Source organism: Crotalus tigris, unplaced genomic scaffold, assembly GCF_016545835.1.
Source record: "Crotalus tigris isolate CLP2741 ecotype Arizona unplaced genomic scaffold, ASM1654583v1 scf7180000018001.1161693, whole genome shotgun sequence".
NCBI lineage: Eukaryota > Metazoa > Chordata > Lepidosauria > Squamata > Viperidae > Crotalus > Crotalus tigris.
In genome coordinates, this window is record NW_024096766.1 from 523,910 (window position 1) to 551,225 (window position 27,316).

At 34.8% G+C, this 27,316-nt stretch overlaps 1 protein-coding gene across 2 annotated transcripts in view; it reads left to right on the forward strand.

Moving 5' to 3' along the window:
- CAPN13 (calpain 13) overlaps positions 1 to 21,647 on the forward strand; it is a 103,682-nt gene extending 82,035 nt beyond the window's left edge. For both annotated transcript variants that reach the window (XM_039346515.1, XM_039346513.1), the window contains 8 exons: positions 822 to 879; positions 3,206 to 3,279; positions 7,209 to 7,277; positions 7,483 to 7,561; positions 10,587 to 10,703; positions 17,416 to 17,471; positions 19,358 to 19,411; positions 19,633 to 21,647. In XM_039346515.1, coding sequence (XP_039202449.1) covers positions 822 to 879; positions 3,206 to 3,279; positions 7,209 to 7,277; positions 7,483 to 7,561; positions 10,587 to 10,703; positions 17,416 to 17,471; positions 19,358 to 19,384 — 480 coding nt within the window. In that variant the 3' untranslated portion in view covers positions 19,385 to 19,411; positions 19,633 to 21,647. The remainder of the gene's footprint in view (positions 1 to 821; positions 880 to 3,205; positions 3,280 to 7,208; positions 7,278 to 7,482; positions 7,562 to 10,586; positions 10,704 to 17,415; positions 17,472 to 19,357; positions 19,412 to 19,632) is intronic.
- Positions 21,648 to 27,316: the final 5,669 nt, after the last annotated feature.

The following is a 27,316-nucleotide window of genomic DNA, read 5'->3' on the forward strand; positions in this document are numbered from 1 at the left end:
CTTTGGCTTAATTGAGAAGACGGTGGTCACCAGCTAAGTCACTGAGGAGTGCCTGTCCATAGTGACCAGGAACACTCATCTGTTTTTCTCTGCCTGCTTCAGTTTTATTTGTTTTATTTTATTATCTTCTTTATGTGGAAATAGGAAGTTCATTCAAGCAGTCAGCATATAAGTTGCTGCTTTTCCTCTGTTTGGTAATTTTTAAGGCAACGGAATATTGTGAGAAATCTACTTCTTGAATATTTGTTACTAAAATTAGCTGATTATTTGCCTACAGAATATGATAAAGAAAACATCTCTGTCTCTCTGTATGCATATTTGTATTTCCCAATAATAAATGAATCAAGGGAATTTGGAGAAGAAACAATATCTTCAAATTAGCCCATTTAAAAAATGATAAAATCTAAATTTTGTATCTTCCTCTGACATCTGTCAAGTGCAATTCTTTCTTGCATTTTTAAAATGTGCAATCTGGAACAGTGCAAAAATAAACAACCAAACTACAAATGAAGCCTAGGAAGAGGGATGGGATAGAATGAATGGTAAAAGAAAATGAGCTAGTGGGCAAGGCTGCAAATTATCCCAAATAAATAAAAATTATTTCCATAGATGTAATATTAAGAACTACTGTGTGAAATAAGACAAAAGGATTCCTATGCTTCAAGTGCTGAGATTGAATCTGGGGTGTTGTTCTGCCTAGAATGGACAGTGGCTTTTCCCCTATTCCTTCAATTAAGTGGATGTAGTAACAAAACAAGTTTCCAAGGAACCATAGCATTCATAAGCATTTTTTGTGTGTGTGTATGTTTGTTCTACATTAGAACTCCTACTTAGATGCCTCACAGTTGCAAAGGATTCTTAATGGCATTCTCCTAAAAGGTAAACTTCATACTTTATGTCCAGTTTTAACTGTTATTTATACCCACTTCTGTCCCCTTACTTTTCCTCTGCCTTTGGTCCTATTCAGTTGCTATTTCTTCAATAAGAGGCATAATTGGTACATTGGGCAATATTAATTCTGTTTACTCACTACTGTGGGGACAAAAACCTCAAGCTGTCAGTTAAGATACAATAGCTGAGCTCCTGTTAAACACTTGCTGTGTCTCAGTGGGATTGGGGCCCCAGCTTACTTAGCAGAAGGAATTACTGATCATTAAAAGTCAAAATCATCAAAAGTCAGAATAATAGAGTTGGAAGGGATCTTGGAGATCTTCTAGTCCAACCACCAAAAGACCCTATACCATTTCAGACAAGTGACTGTCCAGTCTTTTCTTGAAACATTGCTATCATGTCACCACTAGCCCTTCTTTTCACTAGATTAGACAAATTCAATTCCTGCAACCTTTCTTCCTATACTTTAGCCGCCAGCCCCCTAATCATCTCTGTTGCTCTTTTCTTCACTCTTTCCAGACTCTCTACATCTCTACTCTCCACATAATATGGTCACTAAATCTGGATGCAATATTCCAAATGTGGTCATATTAAGGCTTTATTTATTAGCACTAAAACTTTCAAGCTTCCCATATTCCTCCCATCAATCCTTTCCAGCTTCCCTTACTTCCAGTATATGATACAGGTAAAAAGAAACAAAAAATCTTCTTTGGAGGCCTAACTATAATATCCCTTCTTTTGGCTATATATATTGTATGTATCGTTTGTAACTGATTCATCTGAATGAGGTGCTTTGCCAATAAGGCATCAAAGCAGAGCTGATCTGTTGCTTGACTTTGATGAAAGTGGCTTCTTTGAATATTCAGAAAGCACTTTTAAAAAGCGAATCAAGTTTCAGCAACTGTTCTGCAAGTAAGAACTGGGGCCCTTTGAAGAAGTCCTCCATTTGAACCTTCACCACAAGACAATGCCTCTTGAAAGGTCTGCACCGCCCTAAATGGAAATGAAGATATTTCTGCAATGACATAGAACTTTGGAAGTCCCTGGACTTCTGGATGATCTGAAAGATTTATTTGCTCTGATCTAATTTTAATTGGCCCCAATACTGTCTAGCAATCATAATGCACTGGTTCATCCAGGATTTTGCTGGTTAACACTTATTCCAGGTCCAGAGACCCTTGCAAAGAAATTTTGCTATAACACTTATACATTTATATGTTTACTTTTAATCCTTTTTATTGTCTTGCTTGTTTTATGTTTTACTGAAATGTGTGTTATTCTTTTTTCTGTGCATAGCTTGGAGATCCTGTTGAAAGAATAGAATAACAATAATAACAATAAGACGAATTTAGTATTCTGCATTTTAACTCAAGGGGTTACCAGATGCTATTTCCAATTTCTTCTATCTCACTAATTAAGATTTACACAGTAAATATTGACTTTAATTTGCTTGTGAATTTTACATTATTGAGTCATAATTTTTAACCCTGAAAAAATGGGCTAGAAATGTATTCAATATTATACAAATATGCCCACAACATTACTATAAAAATGGTGTTTCAGGCTGTCATAGGAATGGACAGACAGACAGACAGGCTTATATTACCCAGAGAGTTCTCATACATAAGTTTTTTTCTTTTTTGTCTGGTTAGTTCTTTTCCCTTCTGTTCCCTTTTTTGTTTCTCCCCTCCCCCTCCATTTTTATATCTCTTTCCACTATAGTTACCTTTCTCTTTTGCTCTGGCTCCATCCTGCTCCCCCCCCCCCATTAACTTCTTGCTATTCCTGCTGGAAGGAAGGAAGGGAATCTTTCTAGAGCTACTTGAAGGTTTCTGTATTTGTGCATGAAACAAACCATGGTTATCATATGTGAGGATATGATAACCATGGTTTGAATTTATTCTATAGACAAATACATTCAATAAATAGTGTAGTTATTAATCCAAGTATAAGTAGTCCTTGACTTTCAACCATTTGCTTAGAAGTACAACAGCACTAAAATAATTGACTCACAACTAGTCTTTGCACTTACGACCATTACAGCATTTCCAGGGTCATGTAATCAAAATTCAGGCAATTGCGAACTGATATGTATTTGTTACATTTTTCAAATCATACTCTTTGTCAATCTCTCTGTGATACACGAGGCATGACCCAGCTCTTTCCCAGATACTCATGTATTTCACAAAATATTGTGAGCAATAATCACGCTAGACTCCAATTTTCCTGATTTCAAGGTAAGCCATTTCTGTGTGGTGTGACTTCTAACCCCCATTCTTGATGTATGTTGCTTTTTTTATTTCTCTGCTTATAGATCTAATGGCTAGCCTGGGATCTGGAGACGGATTCAGCTTTGATTCATGCAAAAGCCTTTTAGCTCTGATGGATGTATCTTTTCAACAAATGCAATAAACCTTCCTCATGCTCCCCTTTCCTTGCTTTGAGTTATAGCTGTGCTGAGTTTCCCATTGCACAAGCCCTGAGAATGACTACTTACTGCCAAGTATTTATGAAGAAATTCTATGAATTGCTGTAATCTTCATCTTTCGGCTTTTCTCTCTGCCACAGATTTTTACATGGAAGGAGTAGAAGTTCACAATAATCATATTAATCCTCCCTTAACGTCACTTTTTTCAGTTTCAGAAAATCCCAATCCCCCCCCAAAAACTAAAACAAACAAACAAAAAAATGGTTGTATTTGTACTAATGCATTATTGGGGAAAAATCTTAGTATTTAATCTTCCATCCTATATAAAAGCTTTCATTAAGGAACCAAGCACAGATGGATTGGTTGTATATTAATAAAAACATCAGACTAAACGGGGATCCCAATTAATAACATTTTGACATTTAATCAATCCAATTGTCCTTACAACATTTCTGTGATTCTTTATCATAGAAAGGCCATATAGGCCACCCAGTCCAACTTCCTGCTCCACAAAAGAATCCAACTTAAAGTTTCTGTGGCCTCTGCTTGAACATGCGGTCAAGGGAAGGTTCTCTCACCATTTCTTAAAAAATATTTTTATTTGAGATATTCCTAATTTTCAACTTGAAACTGATTTCCTCTGCCACATATTCTTGTTTTGTCCTGGGATGGTATAAAATAGGCTTTGGGAGTCTTCTGTGTTATCCAGTTATTCCAGGTCTGTCTGTCTGTCTGTTTAGCAAATTTCAATCCTGCCTCAATCTAACGTCTTCCTTCTTCTCTTCATAGGACTCAGTTTGTAATTTTGTGATAATTGTTCCAATTTATCTGAATGCTTCTTAATGTTTAGTGATTAGTGAACTAGTTAGGATTCAATGTACAAAAGAGAGTACCAATAGAAGAATGCAGAAAATCACAGAAAAAAACCATACTTCTGTGGCTGTACCTTAAACCTCCATTTAATCGACTTTGGAGCTACCCTATTCCAGTGCCTGATACATGGTTTGTAGCCAACTACATTTTCTGTCACTTTTTTCACAAGTACTATCAGTAAACCAGATATCCTCCATTCTATACCTGTATGTTTGATTTCTTTTTCCCAAGTGAAGAACACGTTTCTGTTAACTTTTATTCTGTTATTTTCAGCCTGAACTGCTAATTTAGAAAGTCTGTTTTGAAATAGGTTTCCATTTTCTAACGTATTAGCTATCTCATCCAAACGTGTGTTGTCTACAAAGGTGAGAAACATTCACTTTAGTTCTTAATCAAAGTAATGTTGGAGAATACAGGAACCTATATTGACCCTTGTGGTATTTCATGTGATACCTCATTAATAAGAAACCATTGATGAGCACTTCCTATTTGAACTAATTTTGCATCTACCCAATTACCATCAAGCCAGATATTACTGGCTTGCTAATCAGAATGACTTGAAGTACTTTGTTATGCCTTTCTGAAGTAAAGAGATGGTAGATTTATAGCATTCCTACAATGAAAGTGCCAGATTTTTTTAAAAAAATAGATAAGCTTAGTTTGCAAGATTGTTTCTTACAAATCCAAACTAGATTGTTTTCAAGATACTTATAAAGAAATCTCATTACTAAGAATCTTAAAAAGAATCTGATTAGTACTATTACCAGTTCCCTGGGCCCGCATTTCTCTCTTTTCTGAATAAATGAGCATCATTTCCCTTCTTCCATTGACCTGGAATTTTATCAATGCCATGATCTCCAAAAGATAGGAAAATAATAACAATAATCATTCCTTTCATCCATGCAGTGATATTGACAGGCTCTACTTATCAAGTAGCATAGGTTGGTGTGGATAGTTGCAAGTACATCAGACAGTTGAAGAAAAAAAAAGGGCATTGGAAAAGTATATGAAGGATAATGAAGAAGATGCCCTGAAGCTAATACATCCTTACAGAATACTAAAGAGACCAAACTAGTCAACAAGAAAGACAAAATAAGAATAGAAAAAAGACATGGCAAAGCAAAGCATTATATGATCAGTACATAAAAATTTAGCAGGCAAAGGAGATAACACAAGACCTGGAAATGGCTAAGAGCAGGAAAGTTGAAGGAAGTGACACACGGAGGGTAACTACACACAATGGCAGGACAAAGTAGCAACAATAGTGTATTGGAATGCCTGCAAAAAGTACCATTTGCCTGCAAGAAAGAACTGCTGGGACCACAAAGTAAAATAATAGAAAAGGGAGACCCTAAAGTACTCTGGGATTTTAAAATTCAAACAGACAAGTACCTGCCATATAACATTGCAGACAATTAACAATTGTCAATAAGAAAAGACAAAAAAGTTTGGATAGTGAAGTTGTAATACCTGGACACAGCAGGACACAAGGGAAAGAATTGGAGAAAATAACAAAATACAATGATCTGCAAATATAAGTAGAAAAGCTGTGGCAAAAGAAAGCAAAGATAGCATTAATAGTAACAGGCACCTTAAGTGCAATCCCAAATCTTCTGAAGCACCACTTGAATACCATCAGCTTTGATGAATTCACCATCACTCAATAGCAAAAAGCACCTTTACTTGGAACAGTGATGTAACAATATCTTTAACAACATCTGCCTATCCCAGATCCTTGGGAATGGTTCAATCTAAGTCTAATATCTGGCTGACTATGAAAACAACCATAATATTAATGATTTATTAAATGTGTCTGGCACCCAACTTCCACTGACTCTGGGTAGCTATTTTAACAATTTATTGCACTTTCCTTTTACAGTATTTCTTTAATCAGACTGATCTGATAATGTTTAATATTCTGCTGCATTTTCTAAGCTTGTAATAAAAAAAATCAGTACCTTCAAATTCAAGGTTAAAAAAGATAGAATGGATGCAGTCAAAATTGCCTCATCCTGACAGACAGTCATAGCCTTGAAATGTTTATCTAGAGTTCTGACAATGAGTAGTAACCTTTAGTCTAAACCTTTAAACAGTTATGTAAAAGTCTAGAGTGGAAGGTAAATTTAAAGGGCTTCTGTGACCAGACCACCATTAATTGCTTCAGTCACATACTGGAAAGTAAAGAGATGCTCAAACATTAGCTCCAAAATTTGGTGGCGTGCTTCATTATTACCTAATGTGTTGTCCTCATGGTTGAGTAATGGTCTTTTCTACATGTTTCTCTCTCTTTTAATTTCTTTCTGAATTGCCTCTGTCTCTGTCTCTGTCTCTCTGTCTCTCTCTGTCTCTCTGTCTCTCGCTCGCTCTTTGCTGCAAAATCAAATTTGAAAATACTTCAAAGAATATTTGCTGCTAGAACAGGAAAAAAATAGGAGCTTTGGAAGACATTGCACTGAATCCCTTACTCTGTATTGTGGATTAGGGAGTTGTGTAGGTTTCTTCCTGCTGTTACAAATCCTGCTGAATTAAACAACACACAGATAGATGGGCAGCAGTCTCTGGCCAGTGAGGAAACCCAGAGGCATTCTGGTAGGGAGCTTAGCAGATCAGATATATGAGCTATCACACATCCAGGTCTGTTGTTTGAGGCATATAGTATTTGTCTCTTAAGCGGTCTGATCCATCTCCTATTTAAAAACACACAGAGAGAGGTGTTACCTGCTGGATTGAAGGCAAATATCTCAGGTAGATTCTCCTCAAGTTTTTGCTCTGTACATGGAGAGGATTTAGTTCTGATGTGTTTTACTTTGTTTTGGTTAGAGAGGCATTAAAACCCATAATTATTCTCAGTTATTCTCTGTTTAGAAAGAATTGTGTCACATCATAGATAGTTAATAAGGCAAAAATACAGATTCTGATATTTCTCCAAGTTGAGCATCAGTATTTCCTCAGTTTATATCTATTCCTCAGTTATATCTATGGCTTCATTTATATCAAACCTTGACCATAAATTCAGATAAATGCTAATGGAAAACTTTCACTCCAAGAATTTAAAAGACTGTGGAGAGCTTTCAAGAAATATGAGGTATGTATGCAATTTATTCACTTAGTTTCTTAACTGTTGCCATGGCTATCTTTTTATCCTGTTATTTGTTAAACTGTTAATAATATTATATTATTAAACTAAATATATTTCAGTTCCCAGTCTTTGTGTCATTAGAAAAATGTTCCATAGTAATTACAAATAGATTTTTTCCTGTTTTAATATCTTAAATATAAATATTTTTCAGGATATATTTGGAAGAGAGGATGAAAATAATTCTGGATTCCTAACTGTTTCAAATTTGCAAAGAGTTGTGCAAAAAATAGGTAATTTGATAACTTTGAATATATTTTCAAGGACATAGGTTTATTTTTGAAGTCTGATACATTTTAAAGAAAAAATAAATAAATAGAAATCAACAGGGTAGCTTTTTCCTCTGTTCCAATTTTTTAAAATGGAAAGTCATTGATTTCAATTTTCCTCTAATTTTCACTCATTTCCATGGAACGCAACTTCAAAAATCTTTGTCTTAACACTGCCATCTACCGAACAATAAAGTAATTTCAAAGAAAATCTTTTCTTTGCAGTTTCATGTTCACTTCCTCAGTTTCTCAGTTGTAACTGAATTGTTTGGTGGATGCATTTATATATGCAATCTGTCACACTGTACAGAAGATGCTACTATCCACTAATGTACTTTTAAGAGGAACATTTACAAGTCCAGATGGCAGTGTAAGTTACAGTATTGATTTCCTGTGTGAGGAAGTAAAAAGGAAAAGTAATCAAATGCCAGAGAGAAGGAGGAGGAGAATGACAAGGAAGAAGGGAGGAGGAAACTGTTAGTTCTCAAAGAGTACTATGATTTTTATCATTAATGTACGCCATCAATAGAGATAAAAGGAGGGTATTGTGATAATCAAAGCAATACAGTATCATCCTGAATGTTAAACTCCATGCTGTGCAGTCCTTAAAGGCAAGCAGCAAACACTATAGTCAATGAACTGAAGAAAAGTTTCTATTTGCATAAAAAATACTAAGGCAAATATAGCAAAGTCTGCTTCTTTTGCTGAAACAGTGGAAAGCATAACCCCCAAAAAGATTCTTTTCCTGTTCTCCATTTAGCAAATATTCTAGGCTTCTTAGAAGAGAAACCATCAATCTGGTTAATACTGTACCTCAAGGCTATCTATCTGAGTAAAATCATTTAAAAAATAGTACGTACTTGTTTGGCGTTGATTATGGATTACACATCAAACACCCTCCCACCCCTACTGCTTTCTTTTAGAAATAAGCAGAATTATAGTTCCAAATTCCATAATACATCAGATTTGCTACAAAGGGAAGCCAATATCTGATTTCCCTACTGGATTCTGAGGTCAGGTCTTCCTGTTATGGAAACTTTGACATTGGGAAGGGTGATGCTGGAGGCCAGAAAAATTTAGAAGTTGAGATATTTGAAGAAATTGTTGGTTTTTGGTCAGTTTTATTAGTGATTTTTATTGTTTGATATTTTATTGTTGTTGCTTAGGGTTATGACATATAAGATAGGTCTTGTATAGAAACAAATAAAGATTGGAAAAATATACATGGAGTGTTATCTACAAAGCCAAAGGATTTTAAACCTATCCTCACACCCCACATTCCCACTCCCAAATGCAGGAAGTATTTAAACAAACCCTAGAATTCATACTCTCTCAAGCTTGCAATGGGGAAGGAATTATATAAAGCAACTATAACAACAGGAAGTGAGCTGAGCAGCACAATTGTCTTTCATTGTCATCTCTTCTATGCTAGGGTATTGAGTGATGTGAAGTTTCTTCTATATCAGAACACACAGAATTTCCAAACTGAATATTAGAATGTGCTCTGCACTAAGGTTTTTAGACATATTCATTCACAAAACAGATCCATTGAAATATTGGGATTTAGTACATTACTAACAGAGGATCCCAATGATTTTGATAGATTGTTATTCCAAATCTATCAGGTAAAACCTTTATTTCTAAATACAATGGCCACATTACATTCATTATTGATATTCAAATTTTATGCAAAGGAAATTATGGAACATGAGAGCCAGATTGCATGCCCAGTAATGTTGCAAAGAGTCCTCAGAAATGCTTCTTAGTTGCCTGATCTTTTATTCATAACCCCAAAATTCAGGGTACTTGCATAATTGGGCTTGCCCTGTATCCCATCCTTAGCTTTCACTATACCTTGTTTCATTGGTGTTAGAATCTATTACTGTAGTAGAACAATAATACTGCAGCAAGGGGATTTAAACCAACTCATTTAGAACTAAACTTAGTATTACACCCTGCAATGGATAAGAGTTTTTTAAGATTCTTAAAACTTAAGAATCTCTGTTCTTCAAAAGATCACTTAATTATTTCTTGAAGAAAAGGGGAAAAAATAATGGAGTTCATTGCACCTTAAAAATATTTGTTTCATTTCTATAGGAGTAAAAGTATTCATGGATGAAATGTTCAAGATAAGAAATCATCCATTACAATTGGAGTTGCTCCCTTTGTTTGTTTGTTTGTTTGTTTGTTTTGTCATGAAGCCTGACAATCTATTCACTGAAGCATCTCCCATCCCTGTTTTTCAACTTGCTAAAAACTTTACAGTGATCCTAGGTTTTATTTTTGGAATTAGTAATATGTTTAGTTATCCACAGGGATAAATCCACCATACAGTCCTCTTGGGTCAGATTTTGGTTTTTCTCCTCAGAGGAATTTAGATCGAGTGAACAGCAGCACACCACAATTCACAAAAAGTGGAGTTGTGTGTATTTACTTTTTAAAAATATATTTAAAAATATAGTTTTACAGAAGACTCTCTTTCAATTTGTTTTAATTTTTTAAAATCCTGGCTTGCTTTAAGGAGATAGAATGCTGATAGCTTTATTCCATTCTTTGTTTTTCTGGGGCTTCTTGGAAGTAGCATGTTTTGTTTTTTGTTTTTTTAAAAAACTGCTATCATAATCTAAGCTAACGTAGCCTGATATGTGCATGCATGTGAGCATTCACACACAAAGATCTGCAGATTCCTAGTTTGTACAAAAATCAAAATTGCTTTCATTAATGAATTTTAACTTGGAATTTTAAATACCCATAGCTGTAGGAATAACTTCACTGAAATCATCCAGCATCAGTAGTTTATGTTGTAATTTGATGCAATTCCCAATCACACATACAGATTTATTTCCAATTTGTGAGCTGTTTCAAACAATGTTGAGGTAATAAGTTGCTCCGCATCAAATGATAGGAGTAGTAGATCCTTACAGCTGCTGAGCATTGTTATGCTGTGTCAATTTGAGAACATATGTTTTTCTTCTATGGTTGCTTGTAGGCCTATATGTCAGTGACAAACTCCTCCAGCTCCTGGTTTTACGATATGGAGACTCAGCCCAGAGAATAAACTTTCCTGATTTTGTATGCTGTATGTTTCGTCTTGAGACAATGGCAAGTAAGTGGTATTTCATGCACCCAGTAGAAGCAAAATAAAGTGGTCCTGCAGCAGTGCATGTGTAAAAGATTTCATCTTGACAGGGAATTTATCTTCTGACTATTCACTCTCTACCTAGAAATAATGGCAGTTGCAATTCAAAGGGCAGAGATGCCCTGTATGAAAGGCAGAAATGAGTCTTTAGATTGGGGGGGGGGTGAAGTGAAAGTGAGTACTGAAGAGTGGTGGAACTTCATCTGCCAAAGAGAGACCCAGCTTAGGAGGAGGCAGCAAGATGGAGCCAGCAATTCATGCAGGGCAGGCGTCAGTCATCCCAGATAAACCAGACAGGAGAAATGGTTAAATGAATAAATTTATTTTATTGTAAGGCTACATTAAAAGAATTGGGTAGGAAAGTACAGATTTTCCATCTCCACTTTTACTTGCTTGATCCATTAGAGCAGGTCATTCCTAAGTTTCTTTCTCTGACTATTAAGCCACTGGGGGCTCTTTTATCCTATTGTTTTCTAGACAGCATCTCTTCCCCTCATTCCCCAAGATCATCTACACATTCTATCTCATCAGGAGATGTGTGAATCCTTGCCTAACAACCACAACCAGGACTATTGGTAGAGTTGTCACTAAGTGGTGCGGTCACATGATGTTTTTCCCAATGGCCACTTTGCTTCAATATGAAAAATCTAGTCCCAATTAGTGCTGTTAAGTGAGGACTACTTGTAATATCAAATTCACCAAAGGTTTTCAGGGTCAGAAAGTGCCTTTTTCTTGGATTCACTTGAAGAAACCTGAAAACACAATGCAAATAAGAGGGAAGAATGAAATGCAATACCTCCAATTATATAAGTTGCTAACAGATGGCAATGCTTCTGTGCTAGAACCTTATATGTATTTTAAACATCTGTTCTTTCACAGCAGTTGGTGGAAAGTTACAATTGTGAGAAAATATATCTTTAGTAAATTGGCCTACCTTCCCAAATTGAACTTGAACAGTATTATCATGTTTATTTAGGTCAGGGGTCAGCAACCCGCGGCTCCAGAGCTGCATGCGGCTCTTTCATCCCTCTGCTGTGGCTCCCAGTCCTCTGCCCAGTCCTCCGCCACCTAAAAAAAAAGTTCAATCTATCAATTCCAGCTTCTCATAAAAAAAAATATCTCGTGAAGTTGGAATTGATTGATTGAACTTTTTTTAGTCCCACAAACAAAACAAACTTGTTTTGTTTGTGGGACTGCCCACAAGCTTCTTTTGTTTGTAAGACTGCACATGATGGTGGAGGAAATGATGGAGAACTGCGTCAGAGCTGGAAAGAAGGTGCTGTGTGAATCCGATCGGGGGCACGTGGGGGATGTTCTGCCAAACATCTTGTACGGAGCTGGGGAAATGGGCTGGGTGGGGGGAGCTGCCAATTCTGCTGCCATGAGGCTTGGCAGATCCCTGCCAGTGGCCATGATCCCCCCAGACAGACAGCTACCATCGCCCGACCTACCCCTCACCTGGCCAGCCGGCTGATACAAAGCCTCACCACTCTTCTCCTCCTCGTTCTGCTCTCCACTCTGCTCCATCCGAGTTGAAGAAAGTGGAGGCACAGCAGTCGGATTGTTCTCAATAAGGCAGGCACACACGAGCAAGCAGCGCACCCGGCTCTTATTGTTTGAGACCAATCTTCCACCTTTGCTGATGGGGAAAGCTGTAGCAGCAGAGCGCTCCATGCAGGGGGGGGGGGTAGAAAGGAAAAGCAGCGGCAGGGCACACTCCATGTGGGGGAGGTAGGAGGGAAAAGTGGCAGCAGGGCGTGCTCTGCAGGGGAGGTAGAGGAAGAAAGCAACAGCGGCAGGTGCTCTGCGTGGGAGGGAGGTAAGCAGCAGCAGTGGTGGAATGCTGGGGAGGGAAGCCGCAGGGTTTGTGGCTCCTGGTGTTTTCTTTTCTGTGGGAAAGGAGTCCAAATGGCTCTTTGAGTGTTTAAGGTTGCCAACCCCTGATTTAGGTGAAAGTTCAATATAAATGATTAATGTCATTTTTAACCATTCTTGCCTTATTTTAAATTGTTATATCCGTTTTTTATGTTTTTAACATTTTATTTGTACATCATCCAGGGTCTCCAAGTGAGGGAGATGGGTGGTTTTTAAATATGATAAATAAATAAAATTTGTGTTGCTACTGTTTGAAAAAGTACCTTTGAGCTCACAAAAGGCAACTGGACTGGTTTTTTTTTTCCCCTTGAGAATAAAGAAGAAGACAGTCCAGCTGCCTTTTAAAAAACACCTTTGAGACAACTATGATGTGGATGACTGAGAAATCTCCACAGACAGTCACTGTTTGTGAAATAAAAGCATGCAGTCAGTCCATTTTAAGCAATACACTGTGACTGAATGGTTTACTGCTGAAGTATGATTAATATGTATGAGACAAATGTAAACCGAGCATGCACATGTACATGCAGATGGACACACACACACACACACACACAGTTTACCTTGCCACTAAATAAATGCAAGAATACTTCACTCTTCTCGTATGAATTTCACCAAAGTTATATTTTTCCTTATGGGAGGGAAAGAAGAAAGTAACATTTTCCCCTTTCAGTTTAAATAATTAACAGTAATAAAAAGCATAATATTTTTGGCACAATAATTATATTGTTCTTTTCAAATAAAGAGTAATGAAATACATCCTTGAAACATTTTGATTTCCTTTAAAGCAGATTGTGTAGTAGAAGTAACAAGCCTTTATTTTTGTCTAAAACTACCTCCTAATTGTTTGCTTGCTTTCAAATTTGTACTTATATGGTCCCAACAGATATTAAAGTATTCTCTTGGAATTTTGATTTGTATTCTGCCAAAATGTGTAGATTCTTGATCCGTATTTAGCCATGTGAAATGAAACTGGCTAGCAGTGTTTGTTTGCTAGATTTGTCCTCCAAGAGATCAAGGTGGTAAACCTAAAGCTCTCTCCTCCAGTTTCAGGAGGTGGGCTGGGCTGAGTGAAAATGACCAGCCCAAGATCAACTTGTGAGCATCTATGCTGAAAGTAGACTTCACCTTGACTCTCCCCAGTCTTCATCAACTATACCACATTAGCTCTCATACACACATTAAATTATTTTCATATGTATTTCCTGTTATCTGGTTGTCACTCTTGAATTAAGTTTTGATGCCTATAGAATCATGAGCAGCAAGCCTTAAATACCAGCAGTCGAAGTACAAGAGATCACTCACATATACAATTTATAAGCTTCCATCTGGTTGGCTACTGTGTCACAGAATGATGAACCAGATAAGCTTTTGTCCTGATTATCAAAAGTTTTGCTTATGTTCTGATGAACTGGAAAATCAGGGCAAAAGGAGAACTGATGTTGCATCTGTGCTATTTCATTATCCTATCCTTAGACTGAATTTTTACCAGGTATAACTGCTAAAATAAACATTCAGAAAAAAGCCTCTTTTTTAAACCATAGACTACAAAGTACATTATAGAACATCTTCTTAATTTCTCTATCTCACAGATGCTAAAACACTCTCACTTGAAAGGGTATGTATTTAAATGAAAGTGCCTTTGATTGCCAGTGTGTGTGTGTGGGGGGGGAATCTTTCAAAAGCTACTGAAAAAATATTCACAGTTCCAAGCTAAGCACCTAACATTTACTAATTCTTTTCAGTTACTATTTTACTGAAAGTTTAAAGTGCATTATACACTGCCTGTGAGGTTTTCTCAGGAAAAGATCATTGAGTTAATTGGGAAAAAAAAGGCAGTATACCAGTAACCTAAATTGAGAGCAGATAGTTAAATAAATAAATAGGCTTTTCTTCATTGGATAATCATGCTAATAATACCTAAATCAAATTAATCTTCTCTTTTATCATTTGTAGTAAATGGGGGAAGAGAAAAAGCACATTCAAGCACCATTAACCCTATAGCTATTTTGTGCTGAGAATGCTGGGCTAAGCTTTCTAAGCCTGCAGCTTAACTGAAGTCAGTTTAGAGCAGTTTAATTAGAACCAAGAAAAAATATTCATAATATGATTGAAAGATATAATGTACCTTTCAAAGTTCAGTGTGTATTCAGATTGATGCTGAAAGCAGTAAACAACCAAGCAAGCCATTTATGCATGTAATTTCCCTCTTCCCATGAATATGGCATTGCTTCTGCAATTTACTTTGATGTTGTGAGTTATGTCTTGGTTACTATCTGGCGGAAATGGCAAAGATTTCGGCTTTTTTAAAGGAGCAATCGCAAGAGAAATTTTTTGCTGTATGGGAAAAATGGATAAATTTTATACAACATAAATTGGATATAAAAATATCATTTAGCTTTTTTATAACTTGTATATAATTTTTGATATTTTATAGATTGTTTTCTCTTTTTTCCTTTTTTTTCTTTTTCCTATTTCTTTTCTTCTTTCTTTCTTTCTTTTTTTTCCTCTTTAAGTATTTTTTCTTTTTAATGTTTATGTCATATATATTTTATTATTAACTATTTTATAAGTTGTTAAAATTTGTTTAGGTTTCTTAAAATTTTAATTAAGCCTATATTCAGCTCTGGGAAGCTCGGGGGGGGGATGGAGGGGGTGGTTTGGGAGGGGTTGGGTGAGGGTTGTTTTGTTTTCTTTTGTTTGTTATTGTTCTTTTTTTGTCATTTGTAAAAACTTTTAAAAATTCTCAATAAAAAAAAATACTAAAAACTAACACAAACTGTACTTAAAGAAAGAAAAAATAATGAAAAAATAAAAAATGCAGGAAAGAAAAAAAAGAAAATAATATAATAAAGATAAAAATATATAAAGCATTGACTTCCAACCTTTCAACTTTGAAAAAAGGGCTTATTTTAACCTTCATCAAATAGACCAAGTTTATATTCCTTCCTTTTACTTTTAACAGTCTTAATCTTTAATTTTGTCAATCCTTTATCATAGAATTTTATTTCTCATCAATTCTGTTTTATTTCCAGGTTATTTGGTTAATTTCTCTTTGAATTTATAAAATTACAGCCAGTTTCTTTTGTATATCCAGTAAAGTGTCCTTTTCCAAATCATTCTTTTGGCCTGTCATTTGTAATTCTATTTTTGGTACTTTGTCTTGTCAGGTAATACTTGTACCACATTTTCATTAACATCTTTTAGACATAGTTTATTCATAGAAGCAGACATCATTACTGACAGTGTTAATAATATTATAGTTACTAATTCCTGATTCCATTCTTCAACAATCTCCTTTAACATTTCAGGTATTACTACATTTTGTGCTGTTTTGTAAGTCCCAATATTAACTGACATTAAAAACAGATTTTTTTAAAAATTGGACTTAGGATTTTTGGTTACTTCTAGTGTCCTGTTTCTCAAGACATCACTTATCTTTGTTATGACTCATGATAGCCAGGATAGCTAAATTAATTCCAAAATCTTAGAGTAAAAGTCAATATTCCAAATTTATTGGATCATTAATCTATTTATAACTTTATTAGATCAAAATCTTATTTAGCTTTTGCAGTTTATTTCAACTTTTTAAAGTTCTTAAACTTATAATTAATTTTTCTTTTGTTTAGAATTAAAGTTTCCTGCCTGAGCAGCAGTTGGACTAGATGACCTCCAAGGTCCCTTCCAACTTTATTATTATTATTATAAACTTTCTCAATGAAGACTTTTCAAATTTATTATTTCAGAGATCTCTACTAGCTTTAAGATAGTTAATAGGCAGTTTAAAATAATAGGCAGATTAGAAAGTGAGATTTACAAACTTAGTATCCTTGAAAAAGCTCTGCCAGGGATGCAAACAAGATAGCTGGTCTGTCATTGTTCAGTGTTCAAACCTATCAATAGTATTAGTACTTATTAGTATTCTTATATCTTAGCTGTGACACTATAGAAAATGACTGTTTGAGGGAAATCCATTGCCTCTTTGCCTTATTGAGGCATGTCATGTTGCTTTTACAGCCTGAAGTTCTTTGTTGAGGTAAATGCTTCCTTGCACGGACCTAATAAAAGGTGTTTTCTTGAACTCATAATCAAAATATTGATTATTTTTCCCTTTATGCTACTCCATAGCTAACATTAAAAAGTTGCTTAAGGTTGTTATGTAGTTTTATACCTAGTAACTCAAAATGTCTTTGTACTGGAGATAGTTCTGATATGCTAGATTATATTCTTTGGCATGGAATCTGAGGTAGCTTGGAAGTTCATGATCCTCATGGCAATCTTCAAACATGATAAGTTATATAAGGCCCAACTCAGATGGGGAATTCACATATTGGATCACATCACAAAGTAGTGTCATGACTGAGAGTTGGAGAATATTAACATCAGCCTCTTGAGATGGACAGATTGTTCTCCTTGGCCCTAGGGTTCTCCTCAGCCACCCATTACTGCAAAGAGATGGGGGCTATTTGATCAGCTCATTCTAGGCAACTAATAGACCCAATGCAATTTCAGACGAAGTTTGGGTTTGTTTGTTTTTTAATCAAAGATAGCACAGGCTTCAGTGGAAGAACGTGTCATAGCTTGGAATAAACATGTTCCAGGGCTGGTTTACACCTGTGTGGGATTATTCTATACAGTTTCCAAATTATTTTTATTAAAAATAGTTTTGAAGTTTTATCCTTGCATACTTATTGTTTAATCTTTAGTTCTTGTATTTTTTTTCAAATGTTGACTGAATTTACAGAAAAAAACATGTATTGTCTTCTTTATCATCCTCAAAATAATTTTGTTTTCTATTCAACAGAGGCATTCCTCAATTTATCAAAAAATAAGGGAAGTATCTGCTTTACTGAAGATGAGGTGAGTAGAACTGCCCTCCCCCCATGTCTCGTTTTTATCTTTGAGAATAAATGGCTTTATTTCCTCAAATCAAACTATTTTCTAAAGAGCAAAAATTGGAAAAGCTCAACAGAATTTAATATTCAGAGTAAAATGTGTGTGTGATATAGGATTTTGGTATTTTGTTAATTTGGAAAATGAAATATTCATATCTATAAGAGTCAAATCCTATAACAGACATTTTACCTGTTGAAAACAGCTGTAGGAAATAGTATTTTTTTGTGTTGACAGGGAAAAAGTTCTGATGTTAAAATGTTTCTAATACTTCCATGGGTATCCTGGATGCAGACAGGGTTACACCATCTTCTAAACTTTTAACTTACTTTGAAAGAACTGCAGAGAAGACTCAAAACTGGTGAGGCAGTTAATCCATCCGTCTCTCGCCATGTTTGTAATAAACCGGTGGAATTTAGAAGAAAAGTTTCACTACTGCCACCATGAAATTGCTGGGCTTATGAGGGAGTCAGAAAATTTTTCCCCTTTTCAGTTCTTATTATTTTAGTATTAAGGCTTATGTGATCAATAAAGTAATTCTAGATGTGAACTAAATATCCAAACTTCCACTAGATATGATAACATCAACCCACAGGACTCTTTGCATTTATTTATTTATAAAATTTATGAAATGTATATGTTGTCTGATTCCCAATGACTCTGGGGAGTTGGCTTTTGTTGAAAATTCTGGAAATTGAAGTCCACAAAACAGAGACTCTAGGTTATGGAAGTTTCCTTGATATAATTAATATTTAGAGCCTAGACTGGAATATCCCAAATTATTTCAATTCCTTGATACTCTAGCAATAGTATTGATTATGTATGCTACTAACAGAAACAGATAATTCATAATGAAATTAAATAATAATAATAATGAACACCAATGAAAACCAAAAAAATGCCCAGATTCAGCCAATTCAACATATGGGATAAATAACCTATTCTTTTGTCAGCATTTTGCAGACTACTCAAGTTGTTCTATCTAGAAAGACATTTCAGCACACGGCTTCCTTTTCACTCTCTGTTTTGTTATCATTTTTAAATGTTGATTCAGCAATATTTTTCCACAGCATTTTCAGGGAATTCAGTGATAGATAACTTGTTCTTTATGTAGAAAGTCCTAGATTCAGTTCCTGACCTTTAAGTTTAAGGTTGGTGGCTCAAACATCACTTTTGCCTTCCAATTAAAACAGGCTGTATACCTTTAATAGAGCAATTCAGCCTTCAGTACAAATAGGAGCTGGTTGTGTGCAATGAATCAGCCTTTTATGCAGCATCCTTTCCATGGTAATTACTTGTGGCCATGTCTCAACCAGCCCCCCCCCAAATGTTCCAAATTCCTGTGATAATCCTTGATGATTGTTTTACATTTAGTTGTTTCTATCACTTATTTAAAAAAATGTGCCTCAAGCATTTGGGATTGCAGTCATATATAACAGAAGGTACATATACAGTAAGTGAAGAAAGTCTTTCCCCAAAAGAAGAGAGCCTTTAGGACAGGGGTGTCAAACTGGCAGCCTGCAGGCTGGATGTGCCATGCACAGGCCATGCCCATCCCAGCTCCGCAAATGCAAAAATGTCACGATATGTCACGTGACGCAATGGAGTTTGACCCCCATGCTTTAGGGGAACATAAAAGCACTAACATAGAAAAAAAATGTGAGAGTTTTCACAATTAACAGATCTGAAGGAAGTCATTTCAACCATCATTTCATGAAATAAATCTCAGATGCAAAAAGAAAATAGGATTGCCATGTTCTGGCTGTTTTATTGCCTACATATACTTTACAAGTTTTTATTTAAAATATTAACTAGTGCTGCTCTTTTTTCTTCTTATCCTTTTTTTGTCTTAGTGGATGACCATGATCATGTATTGCTGATCAGATGATACTACTTTCTAAATACAGGTAAGACCCGGCCCAAATATTCCTAAAACTTGCATGGTTCTTTCTTGCATGGAAATTGTAACCATTGTTAATTCTTTGTTTAAAAATATGGCAAGGAAAGACTGATGCATGTAGGATAAAACTGGAGTTTTATCCTTAAATACTGTGTATACTTTTGATCATTGATGCATTTAATAAAATACTGAAAAAAAGTTTGGGTTTAATCTCATTTCCTTTTTTAGGCTGCTGACTTCTTAGACTTTCAAAAGAAAATTGTTGAGTGTGAAGGCCTGTTTAATTGGAGATGAAATAGAACCAGTCAAGGGCTTCAAGCAATCTAGACATAATCAAAAGAATAAAAAATCATGCAAAGAATGGTACCCACAGAAGATAATGGTAGAAATGTGCAGAGAAAAATATTTACTACCATATGAATGTCTTGGGATGACTTTTAAAAATAATCCACACTAAGGTTAATAAAAACGTTCAATGCAGTAGAAACTTAGTTTAAAATGAAAATCTGGTGGAATTGGGTCCCAGGTTGGACTAGAAGATCTCCAAGGTCCATTCCAAACCTGTAATTCTGTTTTTCTGTTATATAGAATAATCTTCCAAGATGTAGTCATTCAGGTTTGTTCAACTAAGCTCCCATCAACCACAGTGTAACCAATACATTTACATACCTAATTTATATTGGTTTTATTGTGTTTTAGCACTTTGTTTCCTGACACTTAATTGTTTATCAAAACTGCATAATCTTAAGTGATCTTATCATAAATCAAAATGCAAAGCATATATTTGAGAAATCAATACAAATACAAAACTAATTTAAAATTATCCTTAGACTCAGGTTGCAATCCTTAACAGACTTAAGAACTGTACACTATTAATCACAATATGACTTTCCAAGACAGTTTTTATAGATTCATGCTATACACATTCAAATAATTTTAATAAAAGTGTAACTGTTTCTTGTTCAAAATGGAATTCTCTTATGTGCTACAAATGATTTCTGCTTTGGTATGGTGGTGTTTGCATCTTAGCAAAAATATTATATTTCTTAGACTGGAAATTCTTATTTTATTTACCATGATTTTCACACGTTTATTCAACTTTGTTTTCTGCTGAAATTATTAATATCTCTCTGAATGTTTGATAGTTGCTATGTTATATATACAATAAAATAGAAGGTATCCAATATGAGCAACAGCATGTACTTTCACTTTTTATTGTTTTATTTAATTTTTCAATCCGTTTCATAACTGAATTTCTCATGCTATCTCCTGATTTGCTATCTAGAAAACAAGTAATTTGGTGATGGACTGATATATAATAGAACCAAAAAATGTCTAGAGCCTCATGATTATAATGTTATAAAAATAAGTTATTATTTTTATTATATAATCCAGTATATTCAATAGTTTCTCAAATTTAAAATCATTTTATTCATTCTACTTGACTGTACTTTATTTGATTTTCCTAACCACCTTCTATAATATATGCTTTTTCTAAAATAAAAAAACCCTTGAAATTTCCCATGACAAAAAGGCAGTTTTTAAATTCAATCATTTTTGACATTTTAATTTATCATCATAACCATCATATTTCATTTCACAGAACTTAAAAAAAAATCTAGCATAGAGAAATACCTTCAAATATGCTGTGTTTACCCAGTATTTTTTTATTCAAGCAATGGATTCCCCTGTGGTCTCTGGAACAGTAAAGAGCTTTTCACATTATTATTATATATACAAAAATGTGAAATCACAGCTGCCAGCTCTTTAGCTGGTGCTGGTGTTCATATGCCTTGAGTTCTTCACAAGATTGAGGATGTCGTAATGTATTGTCATAGTATATGTGCAGATCCAAGCAATGTGATCTTTCATAATTGACAGAAGGAAATGTTATCAATGTGCAAATCTTGCCATCCAAGATTTTTTAGTAAGGGACCCAATATGCTGATAACCATTGGGACCATCTTGGCCAGATTATGCCATAATCTTTCAGTTCTGATTTTCAAAACTATCAAAACTTCAAAACTATCTCTTGATTCTTTGTGACTTTCTTCAATTCTTTCTCTTCTATTCTATTATTCTCTAATATTGCACATCAATTATTCACACGTTCTTCTTTTCACAAAATAACAGTTTTATTTTTACTTATTTATTAATATTTATTAATTGTTCATTTATTTTATTTATTGATATCAATTAAGTATTATTATTATGTCATAATGAATAATTCAGTAAAAATAATAAATAACTGCATTTTGTGTTTTTGTAGTAATTTTATTAAAAATTATAACTACAACAGTAAAAACTAATATAAACTGAAGAAAAATAAAAGAATAAAAAGAAAGAACAGAAATTACAGGAAACAAAGAAGAAAGGGAAACAGTGAAAATGAGAAAACAAGAAACAGAAACAGAAAAGAAAGAAAAATAAAAATATAGTAAAGAAAATGAAAAGAAATATGTAAAAAAGTGACTTCCCACCTTCATTATAACTATGAACTATTTAGTAACTTATCACCTCCTCTTAAAATGAAGCAAATGCTCTCTTCTTCCCATATTCCACCTCTTATCTATAAACAATCTATAAAGTATCCTCTTTTAAGTCCTGTGTCAGCAAAGGTCCATTAAAGCTTACCAAAGATACAATATGTCTATTTTAAATCTGATCAAATAAATCAACCTTATATTTCTTCCTTTTACTTCTAACAATCTTAATCTTTAGTTTAGTCAAATACTGCAGTAGAACTTGATTCATTTTCATCTTTTTTTATTTGTTTCTTCTCACAAAATTCTTCAAAACTTCAAGAAATCTCTTCTGTAAATCCAACAAAAAAAATCATCCAGGTTTTTCTATTGATTTATTGTTTGTACATCCTTTTTAATTATTAAGACATCAAATAGTTTCTTTTGCAGTTCCAGTGTAACATCTTTTTCTATGTCATTGTTGTAATCAATCTTTTATAACTCCACTTTCAGCTCAGTCTGGATCTTGTCAGGTAGAAGTTGTTCCTCTTCCATAACATTTTTGGACATAGTCTCTCCATACTTTGACATATGTCTCTGTCAACACTATTAAAATATGTTGAGTCCATTTTTTAAAATGTGCTTCAATATGTCTATTTTGTATTTGGAACTTAAGTTTGTAATCTTTAATTCCCTATAGTTCCCCCTAGTGTCCATTTCTTAAAATGCTAAACAAGGATATTCAAAAATCAATAGAAAAATTCTCTATATATCTTAGACCAGGGGTCCCCCAACTCACAGTCCATGGACCGGTACCAGGCCATGGCATGCCAGCAACCAGTTTGCACAAACAAGCAAAGCCCCATCAGTGGGATGCAGGCAGCACACAAAACCATGCACCTTCCGGACCATGGAAAAACCTTTCTCCATGGAACCATTCCCTGGTGCCCAAAAGTTGGGGACATCTGTCTTAGACAATGGGAAGATTGGAGTGTGTGTGTTTGTGTGTGTGTGTGTGTGTGTTATGTTTAAAATGGGGCTGCGCAACTAAAACAAATCATCACACTTACCTTGAAAGACCAGTCAAAACAGCAGGCAGAACTTGAAAATTTACAAAATTTGAATAAATCCATAAGCCAATTATTTTCTCCAAAAATCTATTTAAAGTAAGTAAAATCAAATTTCTTTATTGAATTTATACAAGTTATGATCTGGATCCAAAGGAAGAGTTATCCAGCACTTCTAATCCTAAGCTTTGAGCTTTTGCAGACAATACAGAAATGATCATATAAAAATGTAGAAAGATATTATATAGCTAAGAGATTTTTATAAAAATTCCTTACCTCATAATAAAGAAGAAAGAGAACAACAGTTAGGATATAAAACACTATTTTTATGGCTTCAAATAAAATCCTTTTCATATACTAGGCAGGTAATGAAAATTTCAAATTGCCTGTTAACAAACTTTAAGAAATTAATAGGCAGAAATTACATTTGAAGATTTTGCTGTGAATTCTTTTAATCCCCATAACTAATAGAACATGTATCCCATAATAATCCAGATTAACACTGGAAGGGTTGTTAATAGGAGGAAACATTCTTCCATCTTTGGTTGAATTGTGAAAAAGTATCATTTTTTTAAAAGTTTTTGATCAATTGAATATTTTGACTAAAGAAATAAAATGTCCACTAAAATTAGGGCTATTGGATATATTTGATTGAAAGATTATGAAATGAAATGGTATGAAGCCTATTATACTTTTCTTACTGTTGGCAGCTAGATTGTTAACCATAATTTGAATATTTGAAATATTCAGATATATTGAAAAATGGCATAGTAAAATCTTGTCTATAATTTGCTTTAAACTAAGTTGAGCTAATGCCACTTTTCCTAGGATGAGGAATTTCCAGTGTGAATTTTTATTTGGTTTTTCTAAAATCACTGCACCTTCTCTAAGATGCAGATCAAGTGGCAAAACTCACAAGTACATGAATAAAGACAGATTACAGATACAAGTAACTTGATGTCTTATAACCCCCTTATCCAGTTTCCAGATGTAACTCAACAAATAGAATTAATACATGAATGAATACAGATTTGACACCTCTGCATTCAAACTGCCTACTCTTGGATTAGGATACAGAGGTGTCAAATCTTATTAATTCATGTAATTCATGAAATGATTTAGGCCCTGAATATAAAAAGAGGAAAAAGAAAGAAATGGAACCATACAAACCTCTTGAAAGCATAAATAGGTACGTAATGGTAAATATGCAATGATAAATATATAATAAATATTAGATAAGCAAATCAAAGGTATGACTAGTGAATGGCATTAGTTTAAGAAAAAACACAATTTTAGTTTATGAAGTTTTATGAAATATGAAAAATGTTTCCAACATACACATGGTTACATTCTAAGCCTTTGAATGTAAAGAAGTGTATTGTAGCATCTTAAAGCTGAGAAGTTTACTATGGCATGTGTTTCATGAACTATAATAGTACAGGAAAGCATGTACCATAATAGTTTTAAGGAGGCACAACGGGATGGGGGAAGGAATTTCATGTATTTTGTTCTATTGTTTTTGTTACACCAGAATAATGGAGATACCCCTCTGCCATTTGCTTTTCAAGAAACAACTCTTTGAAGTGTAGTTTCAGGTTTGGATTTCACTTTGCACTCTATCCAATTTTATGACTGTTGAAATGTCAAACACTATCATTTAAATGCATGACTCACAAACTTTTGGGGGTATGTTCTAAATATATTTTCATTTGTTTCACTGGTAATATAATTTGAGCCCTAGCTGGAAATGGAAGTTGAACAGAATGGATTGGACCCAGTCCTAAATATATTTTGAGAAGACCCTCTGAAATCGTTGAATCCATTTTTTTCTAAGAAAAACATGTATTTGCATAAATATTGTTGACAATACTGGGAGAAACAGAATTATTTCTTTATTTACTTATTTGATAAATATATGTAACTGTTTATTTACTAATGGGCAGCAAACAAAAAATAACATATAATACATTATAACTTAAGAGAAACAATTCAAAGCCACTATAGAAACACTTTACCAACACAGGCACCTACTATTAGCATCTCAGTGTCAATAACTGAGAAGAAATTCAAGTCTTCAAACACCTATAGAAGACCACAGGGTTGAAGCCATGCAAATTTCAGGAGGATCCTGTTCCACAATGCAAGTGCCATGACAGAGAAGGCATTCCTCCTAAGTTTCACTAGATGCTTTAGTGATAGGAGCTGGAGCATGCCTCTTGTGTTGGATCTAGTGGAATGGCCATCTTTATTTGCTTCTCTACTTGTAGACTTTTTCCCTTGCTAGGAATGGGAATCATTCCACCTAATATTTCCACACTATTACTGGACAACTGTTGGAAGGCAAACAACTGCTGAAAAAAACACTGATCTAAGCAAATATGAATTTCTGCAATTTGGTGCAATGATTGTGATTTTCACTTGCATTTCAAGTGTGAACAAGGTGAGCAAGGGAAAATACAGGCAGAAAATATATTTCCATCCTGTAGGACTTATCCTCATTAATATTCATTTATGTAGTCTTGAGTTCAAGGAAAAATATGCTGACATAATTTGCATTGTCCAGATGACTTAGCTCTAATGTGGCTCAGTAACAAGGTCATGTCCTTGCGGCTTTATTAATTGGTAAATCCCCAGGCTTGGTTTCCCTGCCTACCCTGTGTCATCATCCTGTGAAGGAAAGTCACTAATCATTCTCCTGATAGACTATGTCAAGAGCCTTGGGCAAGAAATTTAGCCCCATTCAGGTTGCCCAGATGACATATTGTCAGCTGGTAACCTGTTACTTAGACTATTTCTGAAAAACATCTATTGGTCTTCTGGAAGAAAAGTAGACTTGAGTCTAAAACTAACCCAGCTAACAATTTGTGAGACAAAAGAGGAATACAGTCAAAAGCAGTCCATCCTAAACCCTTTTTTAAAGATAGAGATCTACCAGATTTTCAAAAAACTGGTAGACAAAATTGTGAGCCTTCTTGCAACATATACTAGAAGGTGAAACTGGCAGAACTCTTGTCGGTTTGTCCTTACTTTTCAAGTATCCCAATGATAGGGATGTTAAGGGAATGGGAATGCTGGCAGCAAATGGAAGCACCTGTAACAAACCCAAGAACATACCTAGTAATGTTAGAACAGACATTAGCACCACTTTCTTCCCAAAGTAATAAAAACAGTAGAAAGCACAGAATTCAAAACCTTTAAGTGCAGAAGCAATAGCAAATACTAACTGGGTTACAACCAACAATATCTCTGTCTGTTTAAATCACCCCTTTTTTTCCACAGACAAGCTGTCCAATCTTTTGAAGAGCATTGAACACGTGTTCAGTAACCTTGTAATGGTCTTCTTGTCTACTGGCCCATGTAACACATAAATTGTGTTTTATGAAGCACAAGTTTGGCTTAAAACAGGCAAGTGCTTCTGTGAAGGCAAGATGCCTGAAGTGATGATCACCAAATGGGTGATACATGGCTAAATTGCCTAGCCCAGCCGATATCAGCTCAGTAAGTGCCAGTCCCATGCTTCATCACTAAGATAGTGCTTGTTTATATGCCAAATTCTGTCAGAAGAAGACCATAAACATGGACAATTTTAGGCTGCCTTGATGTGGAACTGGAAATAAAACAAAAGGCATCCAAAATATGCCATCTAAAAATGGTTGGAACAATTAGGTCATTTTAGTTTAGGACAATTTTAGATTGCCTTCATGAGGGGCTGCGGGGCTAGAAATAAGATAAAAGGCATCATGAAAACATGCTCTCTAAAAACAGTTAGCAGGACTTATTGTGGCAAAGCAGGCCAAGAGAAGAAGCCCTGTGATTAAAACCTGAAGGACCATGAGAACACAAATTCCAGCCACTGAGGCTCTTCAGGCTAAGAGCTTTATACAATGTTTTGTCACATACAATATGTCCAGTGAGAAAGACTCTAGGTTAACTCCTGGATCACATCATGTATCTCATCATCTTCCTAGAAGGAAGAGTCCAACACCAGAACAGGAACCAGAGGAAGAGAAGCTCCATATTTCAGTTTGTACCATGTACACTATTCACTGGATGTCAGTAGAGAATAATCTTGTTGAGGCCATGACCCACAAAAGTACTCCCTTCAAAAAAGTTCAATCAACCATGACTGGACTCATTCTTCTGCCCTTAGTTTGTAAAGATCAGGACCAAGAATGGCACTGAGATGAACCCCTTGAAAGCAAAGCTGCCCATAGGCTGATAAAATCCAGAAATCTAGAGTGACAGAAGGTTTTTAAATAAAAGGTGTTAGAAGACAGTTTAGTTCTGGTGCTGAAAGTCAAATCCTTGGCTTAGAAGGTGCTTAAACGAAGCACTCTTGTATCTAATAAAACACTGCATGTCTTTTGCACCTGTTTTTAGAAA